Source organism: Heloderma suspectum, chromosome 1, assembly GCF_057233095.1.
Source record: "Heloderma suspectum isolate Gila_16-S chromosome 1, 16-S_ref, whole genome shotgun sequence".
Classification (NCBI taxonomy): Eukaryota; Metazoa; Chordata; class Lepidosauria; order Squamata; family Helodermatidae; genus Heloderma; species Heloderma suspectum.
The window spans coordinates 22,129,264-22,150,247 of NC_139458.1; the positions used below are offsets into that span (position 1 = coordinate 22,129,264).

The window sequence follows — 20,984 nt, forward strand, 5'->3', positions numbered from 1 at the left end:
GAAACAAGACCTCTTGGGCATCACACCTATTTGGCTCTAGAATGGCTGGGGGCCCAATGCAATGGGGGAGGGAGATTATAAACCTGACAAAGTTAAATGTAAAAATAGACTATAAATAAACCCACACTCAAAACACATCTTTCACACACATCGAGTAGAAAGCTTTGAAGAAGAACTTGTCGGTAGCTCACACCCAACACAATGCTACACAAAGTTAGCAGTGCTGAAGCCCACTGAAATCAATAGACATCAGTGCACTTAACCTTGGGATGGACCATGAACAGGGCCCGTAACAAGATCCTATTTTGGGAATATATTTTGGGGTGATACTTTGCACGGTTTGGGATGTTTGCTTTCGCTGTGATGATAAATGGAGGCATATCTTTATGAGAGGTGTGGGGTGATAATACACGCTTAAACAACTTTTTCTGCTTTATCACAATGTCCCTGTGAAAACTCTGGGGAAGGGGTGTAGCTCAGTCGTAGAGCACATGCTTTGCAAGCATAAGGTCTCAGGTTCAATTGCCAGCATCCCCAGGTAGGGCTGGGAAAGATTTCTGCCTGAGACCTGGAGAACTCCTGCCAGTCAGTGTACATCAGGGATAAGCACACTTCAGGAATCCAGGATCAATTTGTTTTTACTAGAACCCCGAGATCCACCAGCTGGAGCCTGGTGCAAAAGAACGAGAGCATTCTGAGTCCTTACACATCATCATCCAGTCCTGGTTACGGCTTTCTTCATTTCAGCAGTGTGTGAAATGAAGCTTTCATTTCAGTGGAAGCTGGTGGCTCAGATGTCAGTGCAGCGGTGAATCCGCTCCAGGTTTTGTTCTGAACCAGTCAGAACTCTGAAAGAGCTATCCAAGGCGCAGAGCACCTTGCTTAGTTCCTTTAGAGCTCTGACTGATTCCGAGTGAAACTCGAAGTGGATTCACTGCCGTGCTGACATCGGACCCACCAGTCTTCACTGGTGTGTATGTATATAGCCACACACACACACACGTGTGTGTGTGTGTGTGTGTGTGTGTGTGTTGCAGGGTGGGGAAGGGAAAGTAATTTTGTTGCTGCTATTGATAAATAATTGAGAGTTAGAAACACTTGTCAATCTACTGCAAACCGCCTACAAGACTTACCAGTACATCTGGATCAACCTTCTGTCCACCTCTGGTGTACACAGTACTAAGCTAGGTAGACCAATGGTCTAACTTCCTGTAATTGTGCAAAACAAGACATTTCATTGTCCCGCTGAGAAAAATCTAAATGTCTAGAAAAATCTAGATGGTTCTATTTCTGGCATTCCAAATTTGCTTGATGGAAAAATGAGACAATGTCTCAAGTTGCTGAAAAAAAATTAGTTTATTCCTTGAAGTAGCCCAACATGTTTTGGCCCTGTACCATATGTTTGGGCCTTCTTCAGGGGTTGAGTTCTAAAAAATTGCCTGCAGAGGCCTCTGAAAAATGTCTCCAAGATGAGTCCTGCAACTGGTGAAAATGGGTAAATTTGCTGCCTCACTTTTTCTAATGGTAACGCCAGTCCTGATCTGGCAAGAAAATAAATGTGCCTTCCTATTCAAACTCCCTAATGTTTTCTATTGCCCTGCTTCCAGAATCTGGAGCATCCAATCTATTCCCATTTGTGGACAAATAAAATCCAAACTTTTGCATCCAAAGCATGTTCCTTTAACCAGGGTGAGTAGGAGTCGGGGTAGAGAGCACTCTCTGGTGACAGTAAATCAGTTACACCTTTACCACACTTTATGAGAACATATATATATTTTATAGAAATGTGCCTGAACTAGAAAAACACTGCATATCAAAACATTATTACAATCATGGATATGACAACTGAAAAGCCAAAATTAAAGCATAGTATATATACAGAGTGTTCACATGTACAATAGAGACATTAATACTATTAACATTTGTATTCTGCTCTTCCTCTAAGGAGCTCAAGGCAGTATACATGAGATTATCCCTTTTATTTCCTCACAACAACCCTGCGAGATAGGTTAGGCTGGGAGACAGTGACTGGGTCTCCCGGTGCATTTTGTGGCTGAGCAGGAATTTGAACCCAGGCCCTCCAGCACTCTAACCACTACACTGCACCAATTCTCATCTATATCATATTGGATGTCAAGAAGTTGCAGAGTAAAAACTGGTTCTATGACTGGGTATAAACAAACATTTTGCACTTGGTTTTCATACAGCCATATATCTAGAACAAGCTTTTGCCAAGCTGGCACCCTCCAGATGTGTTGGCCTACAACTCCCATCATGCTGGGCATAATGGGAGGCAAAGCCCAACACCTGATTTAGAGTCCAGAAAGGCTTCCCACCAATAGAAGATGCTCCTCAGAGTTTCTGCTCAAAATTTTACACACATATGAAGCACTTTTTGCCTTCAGGATGCTCTTTGTGTTTTCTTCTCCAAATCAACAAAGGACTTTCTTCCCCCTTCCGCCCCGCCCAAAGAGAAACCACATGCAAAGTGTGACACTTTTCTTGTTAGGTGCTTTAACAAACAAGAGCAAACAAAGGTGTCTTTTTAGCATCCTACCAGTACCGCCCTGTGAGGTAGCTTGGAGGGGATTTGCCCCCAGTCTCTGGATGGGAAAACCAAGTCAGCAAAGGAAATGTTGGGAGTCCTCACAGGATATTGTATCAGCTGGAACCCTCACCCTGTGCTTACGGCAAGGAGCCACGTTTGCTCCATTCCACTCCAACTTTCTTGTTGTGGCCTAAAGAACAAACCACTTTCCCACAACCAGGACCAGCTGAAAAGCAAAACCTCGTTGGCTTTGTTTTTGAACTAAACGACTGTCTGGCGATGCAGGGCTGGTGGTGCTGAATTCAGGTTCCCACGAATGGCAGCTGTTTGCATTTATTTATTTATTCATTCATTCATTCATTCATTCATTTCATTTCATTTCATTTCTATACCACCCAAGAGCTGAAGCTCTCTGGGCGGTTCACAAAAATTAAAACCAAAGAGCACACAATAAAACAATACAAAATATATAAAACATTAAAACCACAGTAAACAATACAATCAGAATAAAACCAGAATAAAACCTAACAGCAGTGCAGGGACTTAAAATACAGATTTAAAACAGCAAAGCTAAAAGTCTAAATAGCTAAAATGCTAAAATGCCTGGGAAAATAAAAAGGGCTTCACCTGGCACTGGAAAGAATACAATGTAGGTGCCAGGCGAACCTCACTAAGGAGCTCATTCCACAGCCGGGGTGCCACAGCAGAGAAAGCCCTCCTCCTAGTAGCCACCCGCCTCACTTCCTTTGGCAGCAGCTAATGGAGAAGAGCCTCTGAAGATGATCTTAAGGTCCAGGCAGGCACACATGGGAGGAGGCGATCCTTCAGATAACCAGGCCCCAAGCTGTTAAGGGCTTTGAATGTTAATACCAGCACTTCGAATCGGGCCTGGAAATGGACTGGCAGCCAATGCAGCTGGAAAAGTACTGGTGTAATATGAGCTCATTGGCCAGTCCCTGTTAACAGTCTTGCTGCCCAATTGTGGACCAGCTGAAGTTTCCGGACCGTTTTCAAAGGCAGCCCCACATATAACGCATTGCAGTAATCCAGACGAGAAGTTATCAGAGCATGAAGAACTGTAGCTAGGCTACCTCTGTCCAGATAAGGGCGTAGTTGGTATACCAGCCTAAGCTGATAAAAAGTGCTCCGTGCCACTGAGTTCACCTGTGCCTCAAGTGACCGTTCTGGATCCAAGAGCACCCCCAAACTACGAACGTGATCTCTTAGGGGGAGTGCAACCCCCTCCAGAACAGGTTGAATATCACCTAGCCGGGCAGACAAACCACCCACTAACAGTACCTCTGTCTTGTCTGGATTGAGTTTCAGTTTATTGGTGCTCATCTAGTCCATTACCGTGCCCAGGCCCTGATTCAGAACAGCTACTGCCTCATCTGGGTTTGATGAGAAAGAGAGGTAAAGCTGGGTGTTGTCCACATATTGATGACACCTCAGCCCACACCTCTGGATAACCACCCCCAGCGGTTTCATGTAAATGTTAAACAGCATAGGGGATAAAATAGAGCCCTGTGGAACCCCATGGCACAATTGCCATGGCACAGAGCAATAATCCCCCAGCACCACCTTCTGGAATCGGCCATCCGAGTAGGAGCGGAACCACTGCAGTGCAGTGCCTCTGACTCGCGACAACCTATCCAGAAGGATGCCATGGTTGATGGTATCAAAAGCTGCTGAGAGGTCCAGGAGAATCTGGCATTCAGCAGCAGCAGCACCAGACCCGAGGGAAAGCCGGTAAGGCTGCCAGGAGCCATCTGTTTGGGGGAAGAATGAAGCAAGCAGCAAGGGGCATGCTCATGGGACGAGTCTATGACACCTTGATTGGCGCGAACAGCGTTGTGGGCGGGAGTGCGGCAGCAACACCAAGGTCCAGCACGCTCAGGATGCTTTTGTAATCGCTGCTGGTTAAGTTGCCCTTGATGTACAAGATGGCATACAGATGTTTCTTGCTGTAAAAGACAAAACACTGAGCGTCAGAAATAACATGGGAACATCGAGAGAGGACAAGGTGGGCGAGGCCGAGGTGAGAGGAAGCAAACTGGGGAATCGCAGCCTTGCACCAAACTGTTATTCTTGATTTATATTTATTCTGTTATTTACTATTACATTTATATCCCACCTTTTTTCCTCTTGCAAGGAACCCAAGGCAGGGCACATATTCATCCTCCTCTCTATTTTATCCTCACAACAACAGCCCTGTGAGGTAGGTTGGTCTGAGAGTCTGTGACTGGCCCAAAGTCACCCAGTGAGCTTCATGGCTGAGTGGAGACTAGAACCTGGATCTCCTGAGTCCCAATCCAGCACTTAGGCCACGACACCACACTGGCTATGGCAAACCTAGACAGCATAGTAAGAAGCAGAGACATCACCTTGCTGACAAAGGTCCGTATAATCAAAGCTATGGTTTTCCCAGTAGCAACGTATGGCTGTGAGAGCTGGACTCTGAGGAAGGCTGAGCGCCGAAGAATTGATGCTTTCGAACTGTGGTGCTGGAGAAGACTCTTACGAGTCCCCTGGACTGCAAGGAGGTCAAATCAGTCCATCCTAAAGGAAATCAACCCTGACTGCTCATTGGAAGGACAGATACTGAAACTGAAGCTCAAATATTTTGGCCACCTAATGCGAAGAGAAAAGTCACTGGAAAAGCCCCTGATGCTGGGAAAGATTGAAGGCAAAAGGAGAAGGAGACGGCAGAGGATGAGATGGCTAGATAGCATCACCGATGCAATGAATATGGACTTGAGCACACTGCAAGAGAGAGCGGAGGCCAGGAAGGCCTGGTGTGCTATGGTCCATGGGGTCACGAAGAGTTGGACATGACTTAACAACTGAACAACAACAAACAGATGTTCAAAGAAAGTAGGAGTTTGCCACGCCCCTTCCTTGCAGGTTTTCAGGAGGGCTCTGAAGACCCACCTATTTTTGCAGGCCTTTCCACAGTCTGTGGGCTGCAGGTTTTATCGCTGTTATCTATTTTTTTTTAAATAGCATTTTTATTGAATATCTGTATTTACTGATTTTCCATTGTATTTGTTTTACATTGCTTTGTATTTTTTTATCCTCTACTCTGCCTTGATCGGCGGCCTAAAAATAATTTTAAATAAATAAAAAATTTAAAAGTAGAAACACGTATTGAAGGGTGCTTCTGCATATCTCTCCCAGCAGCAAAGTTAGTACAGGACATGAATGAAACAGAAAGAACCTCGTTCAACAGGTACTTCCTGCTTGGAGAGCTCAGAGTTGCTATTTTGTCATCACAGTAGTTCTGGCTCCTGTGCCAGTGTTGCTAGCACCCATGAGGACTAGTAGCAATCAAGATGGAGACCATCGGGTTGAGGATGATTGTACTCTAATTTAGAGTACTAATCACCAGCAACTCTAAATTAGAGTACAATCATCCTCAACCCGATGGTCTCCATCTTGATTGCTACTAGTCCTCATGGGTGCTAGCAACAGAGGATGAGATGGCTAGATAGCATCACCGATGCAATGAATATGAACTTGAGCACACTCCGGGAGAGAGTGGAGGACAGGAAGGCCTGGCGTGCTATGGTCCATGGGGTCACGAAGAGTCGGACACGACTGAACAACAACAACAACAACAATCACCAGCAAAACACTGTGTATGGAATGCTCTTTCATTCAAGTAGAACTAGATGTGGCTACTGATTTAATCGTCACTGGACTGGGTCTTCCTGTTCTGCTGCTCCAGTGCAAGAAGGGGGATTGTGAAAACACCAAGTGTGAGGTGGGGGAAAATGCATATTCTGTCACTGCTCTAGACTGTGTAAAGATGACAGGCATGTGATCATATCAGCAATTACATCTGGCTGCTGCCTAGATTCCTGGCTGGGTTGTACTGCTAATGTGTACCCAAACTGTGGTGTGTAATGCATGGGATGGGTGTAGGTATGTATGGGTTTTGTTAAATCTGTCCCAGCTGTGTTCTATGGACTGTTGGGCATCTTTCTTTCCATCCATTGTCCATGAAATTGGATATTTTTTTTAGGGATGTACGAGAGTGTCTTCCTATTTGCAAATGCACATTTGCACAAGTGCACATTTCTGCAACCCTCCCCCCCCGGTAAAACACTGGTCTGCACGTGCACAGAATCTGCACAACTTGGAAAAAGCCGATCCACTGAGGAATCCGCAGGTTGGATTCATAGACATCCAAACTCACTTGAATCCGTTGCGGATTTCTCTGACATCCCCACCTAGATGGCGATGCGCTGCCTCAAAGCCAGTGAGAAACCAGCAGTGTCTTCACACTTATTAAGTAACTTCATGAGCTCCCCCTTACCTGATATCAGGGTATCTATTGGCAAGTACACCGACTTCCACCATGATGGCATCTGTATCTTGGAGCCTGATGATTTCAGCCAGGCTTGGGAGAGCAGAATTCAGCCACGTAGCATTGGACCCCTAGCAGGACAAAAAGGCCATATGAAATCATCCCTCGTGCCGATTCCTGAAAAATTATAAATTCTCCCATCTGTATCCTTGATGGATGCTCTAACTATAGAATCCTAGGGCTAGAAAGGGGCAGAATCCTTCCCAGAAAGCAGAGTCCCCACCAGGTTAGGCTGAGACATCATGATTCATGACATACACAAAGTCACCCATTCAGCTTCTTAGTTGTGGAGGGTAATTTGGGCCTAAATCCCCCTGGCCCATTTTTTATTATGCTGGCTGGGGATGATGGGAGTTGTAGTCCAACACATCGGGGGGGTGCTCAGTTGGGGAAGCCTGCTTTAGGGGAAAGTTCACGGTTCAGTAGTACAGCCAAGACTGGACAACTCAGTCCATTTCTGATCCGTGTCTATTTGCAAGTCAGTTCGTCCTGTTTTTGCATCAAGTTGAAATGTCTTAAAAACAATGGTATGAAATTGTATGTTTAGACACGTGTTTTTAAACATATTTTCTCACAAAGCAGGCATTCATATACATTTTAATGCCAAGGGTACATTTCGAAATGTATTTTATCCTGAAACGTATTGGGATGCATTTTTTGAGCTGAGAACTTCATCGCAACATTCGGTGAAGTGCCAAATCTTAAGGATAGTTATGTTCCCATCTGCGCACCAGCTCAGGAGGAGCAGACTAGGTTAGTTCACATCAGAATTCGCAAAGATCGAATTCCTCAAGCATTCCTAGGGTACAGCACGTGCTTTGCATGCAGATGGTCACCAGTTCAATCCCTGGCATCTCCAGTTAAACCCAGGGTAGGGAGCTAAATTAGGGGAGGCAGATGACCCCCCACCCACCCAGCTAAGTGATGTCAGAGGGTGAGGCCACGCCCCTGGCATCATTTGGTTCCCAGACAATGCGCCAGCAGAACGATCAACCTGATGTGTCAACCAGGACCTGGCTCAGTCTGATCAGGAATATTTTATAAAAAGTGGGACCTGCAACAACCTTGCAGTCCAGGATTACCCCTCCTCTTCCCAGTTTTCCATCTCCATCACCAGTCAGTCATTATTCTGTGTTACACAGCATGCTTAGACAGAGAGGCTGGTGGCTCCAATGTCAACGGGGCAGTGAATTCACTCCGGGTTTCAGTCAGAACCACTCAAAACTCTACCTTGGATAGTTCCTTTAGAATTGTGACTGGTTCTGACTGAAAGTCGGAGTGGATTCACCACCCCACTAACATCACAGCCACCAGCCTCCGCTGTGCTTAGCACTCATTGGGCTAACCCCTAACCCCTTTAAGGGTTTTTTTTCTCCTAAAGATTTTTTGGACTTCTGCAAATCTTGGGGTTCCTCCAAGCCTGCTGATACCTCCCTCTTGTGTGTGCCTGGTGCTGTTTCGACTACATATGCAACGGCACTCACAACCTGAACATCAGACATATAGGGAATGATGCCCTTTTCAGTTCTCCCCCCAGTGCCCAATGTCTCGCACCCTCAAAACGTTTCTTCCCCCTTATGTTCAGATTTTTGTCTCTTGCTTCCGTGCCCTATAAAAAGCACACAGAAATTTGACACTCGGCCACTCCAGCTTAACTTGTTTACAGTTCAAGCTGTAAATTTGTGGAGATGGAGGTATTGCTCTGGCTCCGTTGTAATTAGGTTACTTCTTCCCGACAGACTTTAACAGCTAAATACAGAAACAAAGGGGGAAATTCCAAGGGAAAACAAGAGTGGGTGAGTTCAAACCACAATGGGCATTATCCATTGAGAATGTACCCTTACGAATGTCCCAGCAAGCCAGAAGGAAAAATATGTACAGAACACAAGAGAACAGTGCAAAGTACATTCATACCACTCCCAGGGAGCAACTTTTAGCAACCCCAGTAATTAGCTTTGGGAAAACTCTACACAGCAGAAACCCAATTTTTATATCTCTTAATTGTAGAGAAATGGTCAGACTTTAACCATCTTCCAAGGCCCTCATCCAGGTGCCTTCTCCGAGGGAGGCTTGGAGGGTGGCAACAAGGGAGAGGGCCTTATTGGTGGTGGCCCCCCAATTATTTATTTATTATTTTTTTAATTTATTATTGCATTTATATCCTGCCTTTTTTCCTCTTGCAAGGAACCCAAGGCGGCTTACATTATCCTCCTCCTCTCCATTTTATCTTCACAACAACAACCCTGTGAAGTAGGTTGGGCTGAGAGTGTGTGACTGGCCCAAAGTCACCCAGTGAGCTTCCATGGCCAAGACTAGAACCCGGATGTCCCAGCTCCCAGTCCAACACTCTTGCCACTACACCACACTGGCTCTCCATCCAATTATGGAATGATCTCCCTGACAAGGCCTGCCTGGCGCCAACTTTGTTATCCTTTCAGTGCTAGGTTAAAACTGCCCTCTTCTCTCGGGCATTTGGCAGCATATAATACATTTTTAATTAGGTCCCGGAATGTCTTTAGTTGATAGTTTAAAATTTCCATCTCCTCCACTACCAACACTGATAAAAATTCACAGTAGGACCCATAGACACACATATGCATTCAGGCTTCTTTGCTTGAAGACTTTGTAGCCTGCACGCTAGGTCCCTGAGGAGAAGCAGGCTACTGGATGCCACTAGGTCACTAATGCCTGTATAAAACCCACCTTTTAAAAAGCTATGTCAAACTTTCACATTAAATAGGAAGCCGCTTTATGTCAAGACAGTGATTTGTCCACTCAGCGTGGCATTACCTACACAAAGGATGGGCAGAAGGTAGTTTTCCAGATGTTTTAGACTTCAACTCCCAGAAGCCCCTGCCAGCATGGCTAATGGTCAGGAACGCTAGGAGTCAAAGTCCAAAACATCTGGGGATATACTTTCTGCCTACTCCGGTCTACCCAGACTGGCAGCCTCTCAGCCAGAAAAGGGTTTTTCCATTATCTGGTACCCGATCCTTTTAAATGGAGATGCCGGGAACAGAACCTGAGACTTTCGGCATACGAAATATGTGCTCTACCACTGAGCTATGGTCAGTCCCCCAAATCCATGGGACTTAAAAGTGTCAAGCTTTGGCATGTCCATGGTCATGTCAAATTGGTCATTAGACACACCAATGCTTCCTAGTGCCCTGATGTTACACACAAATGCACTCTGCAGAATGTCGAGGGCTCAGATGTGAGGCTGAAAAGCACATGGCGAGCAAACAGGCTTACATTCTCTATGCAAAAATCGTGCAAAATGGAGGCATTCTTTCGGACAAGCTCAGACAAGTTGTTTTGCAGTTCTGGAGTCCTCAAGCTGGCTTTCTTCCTCAGAAGCCTTGTGATATATTCTCGGACCAGATGGAGGTGAATTTTCTCCATGATAGCCTGTAACAGAAGAAGCAAGCAGTGAATCCTCCGAGAAAAGAAATGGGGGGTGAAAAAAACAACACCACATACTGTCAGAGTTATAAAAATGCCAAATCAAAGACTTTCCTAGCACACCCAACTGGTTTTTCTTAAGCCAACTTGGTTTCTATGGCCTTCAGAGAGGTGATTTGGAGCAGGGGTGGGGAATCTTTCCTCTGTTGAGGAATTCATTCCCTTGGGGGTAATCTGTTGGGGGCTGTATGCTGGCAGTAGGAAGGATCAGAAACAGTAGCAGGAGGCCTGCTTATTATGCAGCTCTTTGTTTTGAAAGCCTTCAACATAATAAATAGGAAGATTAGGATTATTATGGTCTCGAACGATGAGGAATATCCGATGAAAACAATAAACTTCCTCTGCGAGCCAATTCCTGCTGCTTACCAGTCCATTCAAAGGAGTAACTTCATTAGCCCAGTGGATTATTTTAAGAAGAATACAAAAGTAGGAAATTCAAACAAGCAGCCCTTCACTTGTGAGTTTACATTGCCTTTTTGGAACAAATGCCGAGTGGAAGGCTTCCAAAAGAAAAGAAAAAAGGCTGTTGTGATGTCACTGGAAGGGGACTCACAGACATGCGGTCCAGCCCTTGGACTTTTGAAAATGGAAAGGTCAAGAGCAATAGATGGAAGAGGAAGATAACTGGGCTCAGCTGGTCTTGCAGGTCAAGGGAAGGATGCTGAGGAGTTCTCTTCTTTGAGCACAATAGATGTTCAGCAGAAGACACTGTCCTTGGACCAGAGAGCAGAAGGGAAGCATGCTCTGGCTTCTGTCCTCAGCCAGGGGAATTTGGGCCACTCGGAGGCTGCACCTCCCAATTCCCAGGAATGATATCAAGCCAAGGGGGAGGCCACCCCCCCATCCATCGGCCAGAGGAGCAGCAGCTGCAGGAGGGGCAGCCCCTCCCTGCCAGAAAGAATAGTCAGCTGCTCCTGGGACTGCAGAATCATAGAATAGTAGGGTTGGAAGGGGCCTACAAGGCCATCGAGTCCAACCCCCTGCTCAATGCAGGAATCCAAGTCAGAGCATCCCTGACAAATGGCTGTCCAGCCTCGTCTTGAAGGCCTCCAGTGTGGGAGAGCCCACCACCTCCCCAGATAATTGGTTCCACTGTCGTATTGCTCTTACAGTCAGGAAGTTTTTCCTGATGTTCAGCCGGAATCTGGCTTCCTGTAACTTGAGCCCATTATTCCGTGTCCTGCACTCTGGGATGATTGAGAAGAGAACCTGGCCTTCTTCTCTGTGACAACCTTTCAAGTACTTGAAGAGTGCTATCATATCTCCCCTCAGTCTTCTCTTGTCAAGGCTAAACATGCCCAGTTCTTTCAGTCTCTCTTCATAGGGCTTTGTTTCCAGTCCTCTGATCATCTTTGTTGCCCTCCTCTGAACCCTCTCCAGTTTGTCTGCATCCTTCTTAAAGTGTGGTGCCCAGAACTGGACACAGTACTCCAGATGAGGCCTAACCAGTGCTGAGTAGAGGGGAACTAGTACTTCCCAGGATTTGGAAGCTATGCTTCTATGAATGCAGCCCAAAATAGCATTTGCCTTTTTTGCAGCCACATCACATTGTTGGCTCATATTCAGCTTGTGATCGACAACAATTCCAAGATCCTTCTCGCTTGTAGTGTGGTTGAGCCACGTATCCCCCATCTTGTAACTGTGCATTTGGTTTCTTTTTCCTAGCTGCAGAACTTGGCATTTGTCCCTATTAAATGTCATTCTGTTGTTTTCTGCCCAGCACTCCAGTCTATCCAGATCACTTTGAATTTTGTTTCTGTCTTCCAAAGTATTAGCTATCCCTCCCCATTTTGTGTCATCTGCAAATTTGATCAGCATTCCCTGCACCTCCTCCTCCAAGTCATTCATAAAAATGTTGAAGAGCACTGGGCCCAGGACTGAGCCCTGTGGTACCCCACTCGTTACCTCTCCCCAGTTTGAGAAGGTCCCATTGATAAGCACTCTTTGAGTCCGATTCTGTAGCGAACTGTGGATCCACCAGATCGTTGTTTCATCTAGCCCACTTTGAGCTAGTTTGCTCATCAGGATATCACGGGGCACTTTGTCGAAAGCTTTGCTGAAGTCGAGGTATATGATGTCTACAGCATTCCCACGGTCTACAAGGGAGGTTACTTGATCAAAAAATGAGATCAGATTTGTCTGGCAGGACTTGTTTTTGACAAATCCATCTTGGCTTCGAGTAATCACGGCATTGTTGTCAAGGTGCTTCCAGATGGATTGCTTTATGATCTGCTCCAGAATTTTCCCAGGGATTGATGTCAGACTGACTGGTCTGTAGTTCCCAGGTTCCTCCTTTTTACCCTTTTTGAAGATAGGGACAACGTTAGCCCTCCTCCAGTCATCTGGCACTTCCCCCGTCCTCCATGATTTCTCAAAGAGAATAGACACTGGTTCTGAGAGTTCTTCTGCCAGTTCCTTTATGACTCTAGGATGCAGTTCATCTGGCCCTGGAGATTTGAACTCATTCCAAGTAATGAGGTGTTCCTTGACCATATGCCTGTCGATCTCAAGCTGCAATCCTGCCCCTTCAGCCTGTACTTCGCCTTTGCCAGGGGGGTCATAGACCCTCTTTTGGGAGAAGACTGAGCCAAAGTAGGAATTGAGCACCTCTGCCTTTTCTTTGTCATCTGTTATCATTTTGCCATCCTTATTTAATAGCTGAACCACCATTTCTTTCCTCTGCCTTTTACTATGCACGTAGCTGAAGAAAGCCTTTTTGTTGTTTTTAACATCCCTTGCTAACCTCAGCTCATTCTCAGCTTAAGCCTTCCTGACGCCATCCCTGCAATTCTGTGCTACCTGCCTGTACTCTTCCTTTGTTACTTGGCCTTCTTTCCACTTCCTATATGTGTCCTTTTTTGTTTTCAGGTCATCCCTAAGCTTTTTGTGAAGCCACATTGGCTTCTTCTGTTGTCTTCCACCTTTTCTTCTTGTTGGAATTGCTTGTGATTGTGCCTTGAGAATTTCCTTTTTTAAAAGCTCCCACCCATCTTGGACTCCTTTTCTCGCTAGCATCGCTTGCCATGGGACCTTACTGATCATTGTTCTGAGTTTATGAAAATCAGCTTTCCTAAAATCCAGGGTACGTGTTTGACTACACTCGGCTTTTGCTTTCCTTAGAACCAAGAACTCAAGTACAACATGGTCGCTTTCCCCCAGAGTTCCTGTAACTGCTACTTTATCCACTAAGTCATCTCTGTTGGTTAGGATCAAGTCAAGGATAGCCAATCCTCTAGTTCCTTCCTCTACTTTCTGTAGGAGGAAGTTATCCGCCACACAAGTCAGGAATTTCCTGGAGGGGCCATGTTTTGCAGAATTTGTCTCCCAACAAATATCGGGGAAATTGAAGTCCCCCATTACTACTACATCATGCTTCCTTAAAACATTAGCTATTTGCTTTTCAAAAGTTTCATCCTTGTCTTCTCCTTGATTGGGTGGCCGGTAGTAGACTCCGACCACCAGGTTCCTTTTATTCTTTGCTCCATTTATTTCAACCCAGATGCTCTCGATGGGGCTACCAAGCTCATCCTCCTGTAGTTCTGTGCAGAGATATGTATTTTTCACATACAATGCAACCCCACCTCCCTTTCTGTTCCTCCTGTTCTTTTTGAACAAGTTATATCCTTCAATTGCTGTATTCCAGTCATGAGAGTCATCCCACCAAGTCTCAGTTATACCTATCAGGTCATAATTTCCCTCTTGTATTAAGAGTTCATGTTCGTTCTGTTTGTTTCCCATACTCTGGGCATTAGTATACAGACATCGAAGACCATGTGCTTCATAGTCTGGCTTTCTTCCTACATGTGTCTGAAGACTATTATTGGGCGCTATCAGAGCTGTTCTCTCCATTGCAGTGCATGCGCCTATGTTTAAAGTTTATGTTTAGTTTAAAGCCCTCCTGAATGAAGTTCTTCATGCTGTGGCCAAACACATTCTTCCCATCCTTTGTGAGGTGCAACCCATCCCTAGCCAACAGCCCATCTTCCAGGAAGTATAGCCCGTGGTCCCAGAATCCAAATCTCTCTCGTCAGCACCACCTTCGTAGCCAGTCATTCACCCGGAGTATTTTTCGTTCTATCCCTCTAACTTCTAACTACTGGAAGGATGGATGAGAAAACTATCTGGGCCCCAAAGTTCTTGAGTTTCCTTCCCAAAGCTTCAAAGTCTGACGTGATTTCTTCGTAGCTCCACTTAGCGGTATCATTTGTTCCCACATGGATGAGAAGAAAGGGATACCTGTCAGTGGGCTTTATGAATGCAGGCAACCTTTCAGTCACGTCTCTAATCCGTCCTCCCGGGAGACAACATACCTGGCGAGTCCATGGGTCTTCGCGACATACTTGGGTCTCGATCCCACGCAGCAAGGAGTCTCCCACTACTACCACTCTTCTCTTCTTCTTCTTGTAGGCCTGGGTTTCATCGCCTCTGTTTGACTGACCTTCAGCCTCTTGCTCACTCTCATGCAGGTTCCCCTGTGATTCTTCCTCTGCAGGCTGTCCTCCAGTCTCATCCACAAGTACCTGGAATTGGTTCCACAGCTCCACTGCTTCCACTGGTGCAGAGTGGCGTCTAGTTCTTCTTCTCCTAACTGTCACCCTTTTCCAAGGAGTATCCTCTACTCCATTTTTCTTCACCTCAGCATTTCCCACTGCCTCATCTTGCTGTTGCTCTTCAAGCTTCTGGTCTTCCCTTTGCTGCTGTAGTTCCCCCATTCTGTCCAAGAACTCTTCGTGTTCTCTTATTCCCCGGAGGGTCGACAGTCGCCGCTCCAGTCCACTTACTTTTTCCTCCAGCAGCGTGATCAACTTGCACTTGTTGCAGGTGTAGGCCACGTTGTTCTCAGGCAAGAAAACAAACATTGCACACACCTTGCAGGTCACCACCACTGGAGAGTCTTGTCCTTCCATAGCCTCTTTTCCCTTTTTGTGTCTAGCTTTGTGATTGTTCTAGACTAGCCTGTGCCTGCTCCTCTACTAGTAGAGGTTAAACGCAGAGTCCCACTGGTGTGGAAGTGTGTGAAGCAAGGGGAAAGAACGCTCTGGGCCCATCCACTGAGCCTCATTCAAGCCAGAACACCAGCAAGGGGGCGGGGGAATCAGCCTGGCCCGAAGTGCATTTAAATGCCTGCCTACAGCTCTCCACCTTGTTCCGGCCTTGAAAAACCGATCTCCTCTTCGTTTTCCCTCCCTTCCCTTCCCTTGTGCATCTTATCATTTTAGTTTACTAAGCCCGATAGCAAAGCCTGGCTCTTTTTTTTAATTGATGTGAGCCACTTTGGGAGACAATAATTGTCTGAAAATTGGGATAAAAATCACGAAATAAGTAAGTAAGACCTAGATCTGGGAATCCTGGATCACTGCCAAACATCAAAAAGGTGGTGGTAGGAAGGCTGATCTAAAGGAGAGAAGCATGGGGGGGGGGGAGTGTGTAACCCTTTTCTGCCCTACCACATCTCCCCTGCCAAGGTTTCCAGATGTGTGTTGGCTGCACCTGGGAGAAGTGCCCACAGGGAGGAGGATGCCGGGGGGAACTGGTAGGCAGGGGAGAAGGTAAGTGCGCCACTCTCACCTCCTATTTCTCCCCTCCAAGGAGCATCCTTCCGGCCATGTTCTCAGGCCTGGGTCTCTGCCAAACATCTAGTCCGGTGGCCCTTTGTCTCCAGGAAACCCAACGCTCCCTCCCTTGCTATGTCATACCGGTTGTGCGAAAGCTGTTCCATATGACTGGCCAAGGACTAAGACACTGAAGCTCAGCCCATACAAGGCAGAGGTGCTCAGAACTGGCAAGCCTTTGGATCTTGGGGTGAGGGGTTGACCTGTTTTGGATGAGGTCGCCTTGATGGCATTTAAAGGGACTGAGCTGACTTCAGTCTGAATTGTCTACTGCCACCCCCTCCCGCAACTAGAATCCCATGGCCCATCAGCGGCCTTTAGATCTCTATAGGAGAAGCAGCTACTCAGGAGTTCCCCCTAGATTTCCGACGGACTACCACCCCGCTTGCTGGGATTCTTGCAAAGAATGAACCGAGCTGGTGAACCGAGCTGGATTGATCTTGGTTTTATTCTGCACTGTTCTTATTTGTTTTAATGTTTCTGCCTTGTCTATAATGCATTGCACACAGCCCAGAGAACTTCAGTGATTGGGTGGTTTAAAAGTACAGTAGGTACATTTTTAAAAAAACCACATGGCTTGATCCTTGGCAGAGCACACTTAGTTCAGTGGTCAAGCATATGCGCTGCATGCAGGCTTCCCAGGTTCAATGCCTATAGTCTCCAGCTAGGGAAAGATTCCTGTCTGAAACCCTGAAGATAGATTTCCAGTCCGTGTAGACCAGAGGTGCTGACCCTCTTTCTGCCCAAGGGCCAAATTCAATTTCAGAGAAGCTCTCAGGGATTGCATTCCTCTGGTGGGGCCACTCTGGTAAATGGGTTATGCAGGCCTTTGTAATGTTACAAAAACATGCAGATGCAACACGGAGACAAAGGAGAAGTGTGTATGTACTCTGGAAAGTGAAGCCTTCCTCAACCCATTTTAAACTCTCTTATAAACAACTGTCTTTCTTCACCCTTAGGCTTATGGAGCTGTCTCTGAGCAAGTCTAGCTAGGGAAGACTGTCACTGGGAAACCTGGGTCTTTTTTGGCTCAACGGCGTTCCACGGCATGTATGACTCACTTTGTGTCCGAGGCAAGCTGCGGGCTGTTCCCCAAATTCTGGGAACAGTTCTGGGGAGAAGGTTCTAAAATTTGCGTAAATTACAGCTGAATTTGCGTGAAGTACACAACTCCGGCTGTAATTCGTGTAACTTGCGCAAATGGACTGGAAACCTGTGTGAATTGACCAGAAATGTGCATAAATTGCTCAGAAATTTGCACAAACTGCAGAACCTTCCAGAAAAAAAGTGCAAAATTACCAGAAAATCCATGAACTGGCCTGACTCACTGCAGATCAAGTTGGGCACTGCAGCAAGAACAAATCAAAGTCGGGGGGGGGGGGCGAACCTAGGAAAACCTGTTGAACTCCACCCCCCAAATCGATTTCTCTGACATGCCTAATCCTAGCAGCAGGCTTTGAAATGCGTAAACTCCTTCCTTTTCAGTATCCTGTGCCAGCTTACCTGGTGAAGTGGGTCTCTGAGAGCCCTGAATGTAGAAATGTGGTGGCTGGTGGCTGCTATAATTTCATCCATAATGTCAGCAGAGACCCATTTCTTCAGGGTGAACTTTTTAAAAAAGGGCTGAGGAAAGTTTAAAAACAACAACATTCAACTTTTGGAAAGCAAATTGACTTTTTGATGAACTTTATTATTGTGTGTGTGTGTGTGTGTGTGTATATATATATATATATATATATATATATAAATAAATAAATAAAAGTGGAGCTGAAAGTCTTTTCAAAATACTGGCTGCATTCACATATAATGCTAAGCCATGGTTTCTGTTAATCATGGTTTGTTGTTTAGCCATGAATTGAGCAGGCAAACTGTTACTTTCTCTACTTCTGGTTTGTTTCTGTCCCCCACATTTTGCCAGCTTTCAGAATGGTTTCATTTTCAAGCTGCTCTTGCAGACAGCAGTGCAAACAAGCCAGGGATAAGCCACGGTTCTGGGTTCAGACATCACGACAAGTCATGGTTTAAACAAGCTACACTTTTCAAGCCAACAAGAAACCATGGCTTCTATTTGTGGTTTATAGCTGGTTAAGAAACCATAGTTTGTTCTCTAGGGATGGCTTTAGACACAATAAAGACCCAGATTTCAACAAACCACACTATGATTTAGCGTTATGTGTAAACAGGCCACTATTTAACATTATTCATATTAATGAGGAAAAACAATATGCTAGCACCATTCCACCAATCCTTCTTCCAGGCTCAGTCCATCACAAGATGTGGGTGGCTGTTGCACCTTTTGTATGCATTTTTATTTATTTATTTATTTATTAAATTTATTAATCGCCCGTCTGACTGGTCACCCAGCCACTCTGGGTGATGTACAACCCACCATAAAACAATTTAAAACAATAAAATTTTACCATAAATTTTTTTTTTTAAAATACCCTAACCCACCCCAAATGCCTGCCTGAACAACCACGTTTTTAATGCACGACGGAAGCTCATTAAAGAGGGGGCATGACGGAGTTCCCTAGGGAGGGAGTTCCACAGAGTGGGGGCCACCACAGAGAAGGCCCTCTCCCTCGTCCCCACCAGTCTAGCTGTCCTGGCTGATGGGACAGAGAGAAGGCCATCTGAGGCTGATCTTGTTAAGCGGCCTGTCTGGTGTTGCTGGAGGCGCTCCTTAAGATAGGCTGGGCCGGAACCATATAGGGTTTTAAAGGTCAAAACCAACACCTTGAATTTGGCCCGGAAAACAACTGGTAACCAGTGCAACTCCTTCAGCACTGGAGTGATGTGATCTCGCCGGCAGCTGCCTTTAATCAGGCGAGCTGCCGCGTTCTGTACCAGCTGCAGCTTCCGAACCGTCTTCAAGGGTAACCCCACGTAGAGCGCATTACAGTAGTCTAAACGAGAGGAGACCAGAGCATGTACTACCGATGGGAGCAGATGGTCGGGAAGGAAGGGGCGCAGCCGCCGTATCAGATGGAGTTGATACAGCGCTGTCCGGCTCACAGCTGACACCTGAGCCTCCATGGACAGCTGGGAGTCCAAAATGACCCCCAGGCTGCGGACCTGGTCTTTCAAGGGTAGCCGTACCCCATTCAACACCAGGTCAACATCCCCCAGCCTCCTCTTGTCTCCCACCAAAAGTACCTCGGTCTTGTCAGGGTTCAGCTTCAGCTTATTCCTCCCCATCCAGCCACTCACCATCTCCAGACATTTGGACAGGAATTCTACAGCCAACCTTGGTGAAGATTTGAATGAGAGGTAGAGCTGCGTGTCATCCGCATATTGATGACACTGCACCCCAAACCTCCTGATGATAGCCCCCAGTGGCTTCACATAGATGTTAAATAGCATCGGGGAGAGGATGGAACCCTGTGGCACCCCACAAGTAAGTGGCCACAGGTCCGAAACCTCCTCTCCCAGTGCTACCCTCTGGTACCTGCCGGAGAGGAAGGACCGGAACCACCGCAATACAGTGTCTCCAATGCCCAACCCCTCCAGGCGGTCCAGGAGGATACCGTGGTCAACGGTATCAAAAGCCGCTGAGAGGTCGAGGAGAACAAGGAAGGCGCATTCACCCCTATCCAGAGCGCTCCTCATATCATCCACCAAGGCGACCAAGGCCGTTTCTGTCCCATGCCCAGGCCTGAAGCCCGACTGAAATGGGTCTAGATAATCAGTTTCTTCCAAGTGTGCCTTCAACTGCATTGCCACCACCCGCTCAATCACCTTGCCCAAAAATGGCAGATTTGAGACTGGGCGAAAGTTGTTCAGAACTTGAGGATCCAAGGAGGGCTTCTTTAAGAGCGGTCTTATCACTGCCTCCTTGAGGGCTGATGGCATCACTCCCTCCTCAAGGGAGGCGTTCACCACCGCCTTGATCCCCTCACCCAGTTTCTCTCTGCAGCTCATAATGAGCCAAGATGGGCAAGGATCAAGTAAGCAGGTGGTCGGCCTTACAGATGAAAGCACCTTGTCCACTTCATCAGGAGGAAGAAGCTGGAACCGATCCCACAAAACCGGTTTGCCACAGGCCGCCTCTTGCTCACTAACTGTATCCACAGTGTGCAGAGTAACACACCTAATCTGATCAATTTTATCTGCAAAGTGCCTTGCCAAAGCCTCACAGGAGGCCTTAGAATGCTCCAGTGGTTCCGGAGCCACAGGACCGACCAGGCTCCGGACCACTTGGAACAGCCTCCTGGGGCAGCACTCTGCAGACGCGATGGAGGCAGCATAATATTCCTTTTTTGCTGCCTTCACCGCCACGTGATAGGCTGAAGATAACAGCTCTAGCCTGTGTCTGATCGTCTTTGGAGCGAGACTTCCGCCACCGGCGCTCTAGCCATCTCACCTCCTGTTTCAGAGCTCGTAACCGTGGATTGAACCATGGTGCAGTCCGAGCCCTGTTCAGGGGGAGAGGGCGTTTCGGAGCCACCCGATCTAATGCCCCAGTGATTGCGGCATTCCAGCCACCCACCAGGGTCTCGACCGAGTGGCCGTTGGCATGCCCCAGAGAATCCCCAAGCGCGTTCAGGAATCCATTTGGATCCATAAGACGCCTGGGGCGGACCATTTTAATGGGTCCTCCACCCCTGCGGAGGGGTTGTGGAACCGAGAAGTCCAACGTCACCAGATAGTGATCTGACTATGACAAGGGGGTGGGGGATATACCCCCGACTTCCAGATCATTCCCTGCTTCTCCAGAAACAAACACAAGGTCTAGTGCATGACCGGCTACATGGGTGGGCCCAGTTAGAATATGGTGCAGCTCCCAGGAGGCCATGGTCTTCATGAAGTCCCGAGGTGCTCCTGTGAGGATGGCCTCCGAATGTACGTTGAAGTCCCCAAACACCAGTAAGTTAGGGGACTGTACACGCACATCAGAGACCACCTCAAGCACCTCGGCCAGGGAGTCAGTCGTGCAGCGGGGTGGACGGTACACAAGCAGAATCCCCAGACTGCCCTTCGGGCCCAACCTCCA

At 46.9% G+C, this 20,984-nt stretch overlaps 1 protein-coding gene across 2 annotated transcripts in view; it reads right to left on the reverse strand.

The window, feature by feature from the left end:
• Positions 1–1,756: 1,756 nt before the first annotated feature.
• TNFAIP2 (TNF alpha induced protein 2) overlaps positions 1,757–20,984 on the reverse strand; it is a 39,493-nt gene continuing 20,265 nt past the window's right edge. The window contains exons 9-12 of one of the 2 annotated variants that reach the window (XM_084838053.1): positions 17,495–17,614; positions 10,170–10,325; positions 6,867–6,988; positions 1,757–4,512 (exon numbers count right to left, since the gene is read on the reverse strand). In XM_084838053.1, coding sequence (XP_084694179.1) covers positions 4,371–4,512; positions 6,867–6,988; positions 10,170–10,325; positions 17,495–17,614 — 540 coding nt within the window. In that variant the 3' untranslated portion in view covers positions 1,757–4,370. The remainder of the gene's footprint in view (positions 4,513–6,866; positions 6,989–10,169; positions 10,326–17,494; positions 17,615–20,984) is intronic. The other variant, XM_084838059.1, reaches the window with a different exon arrangement.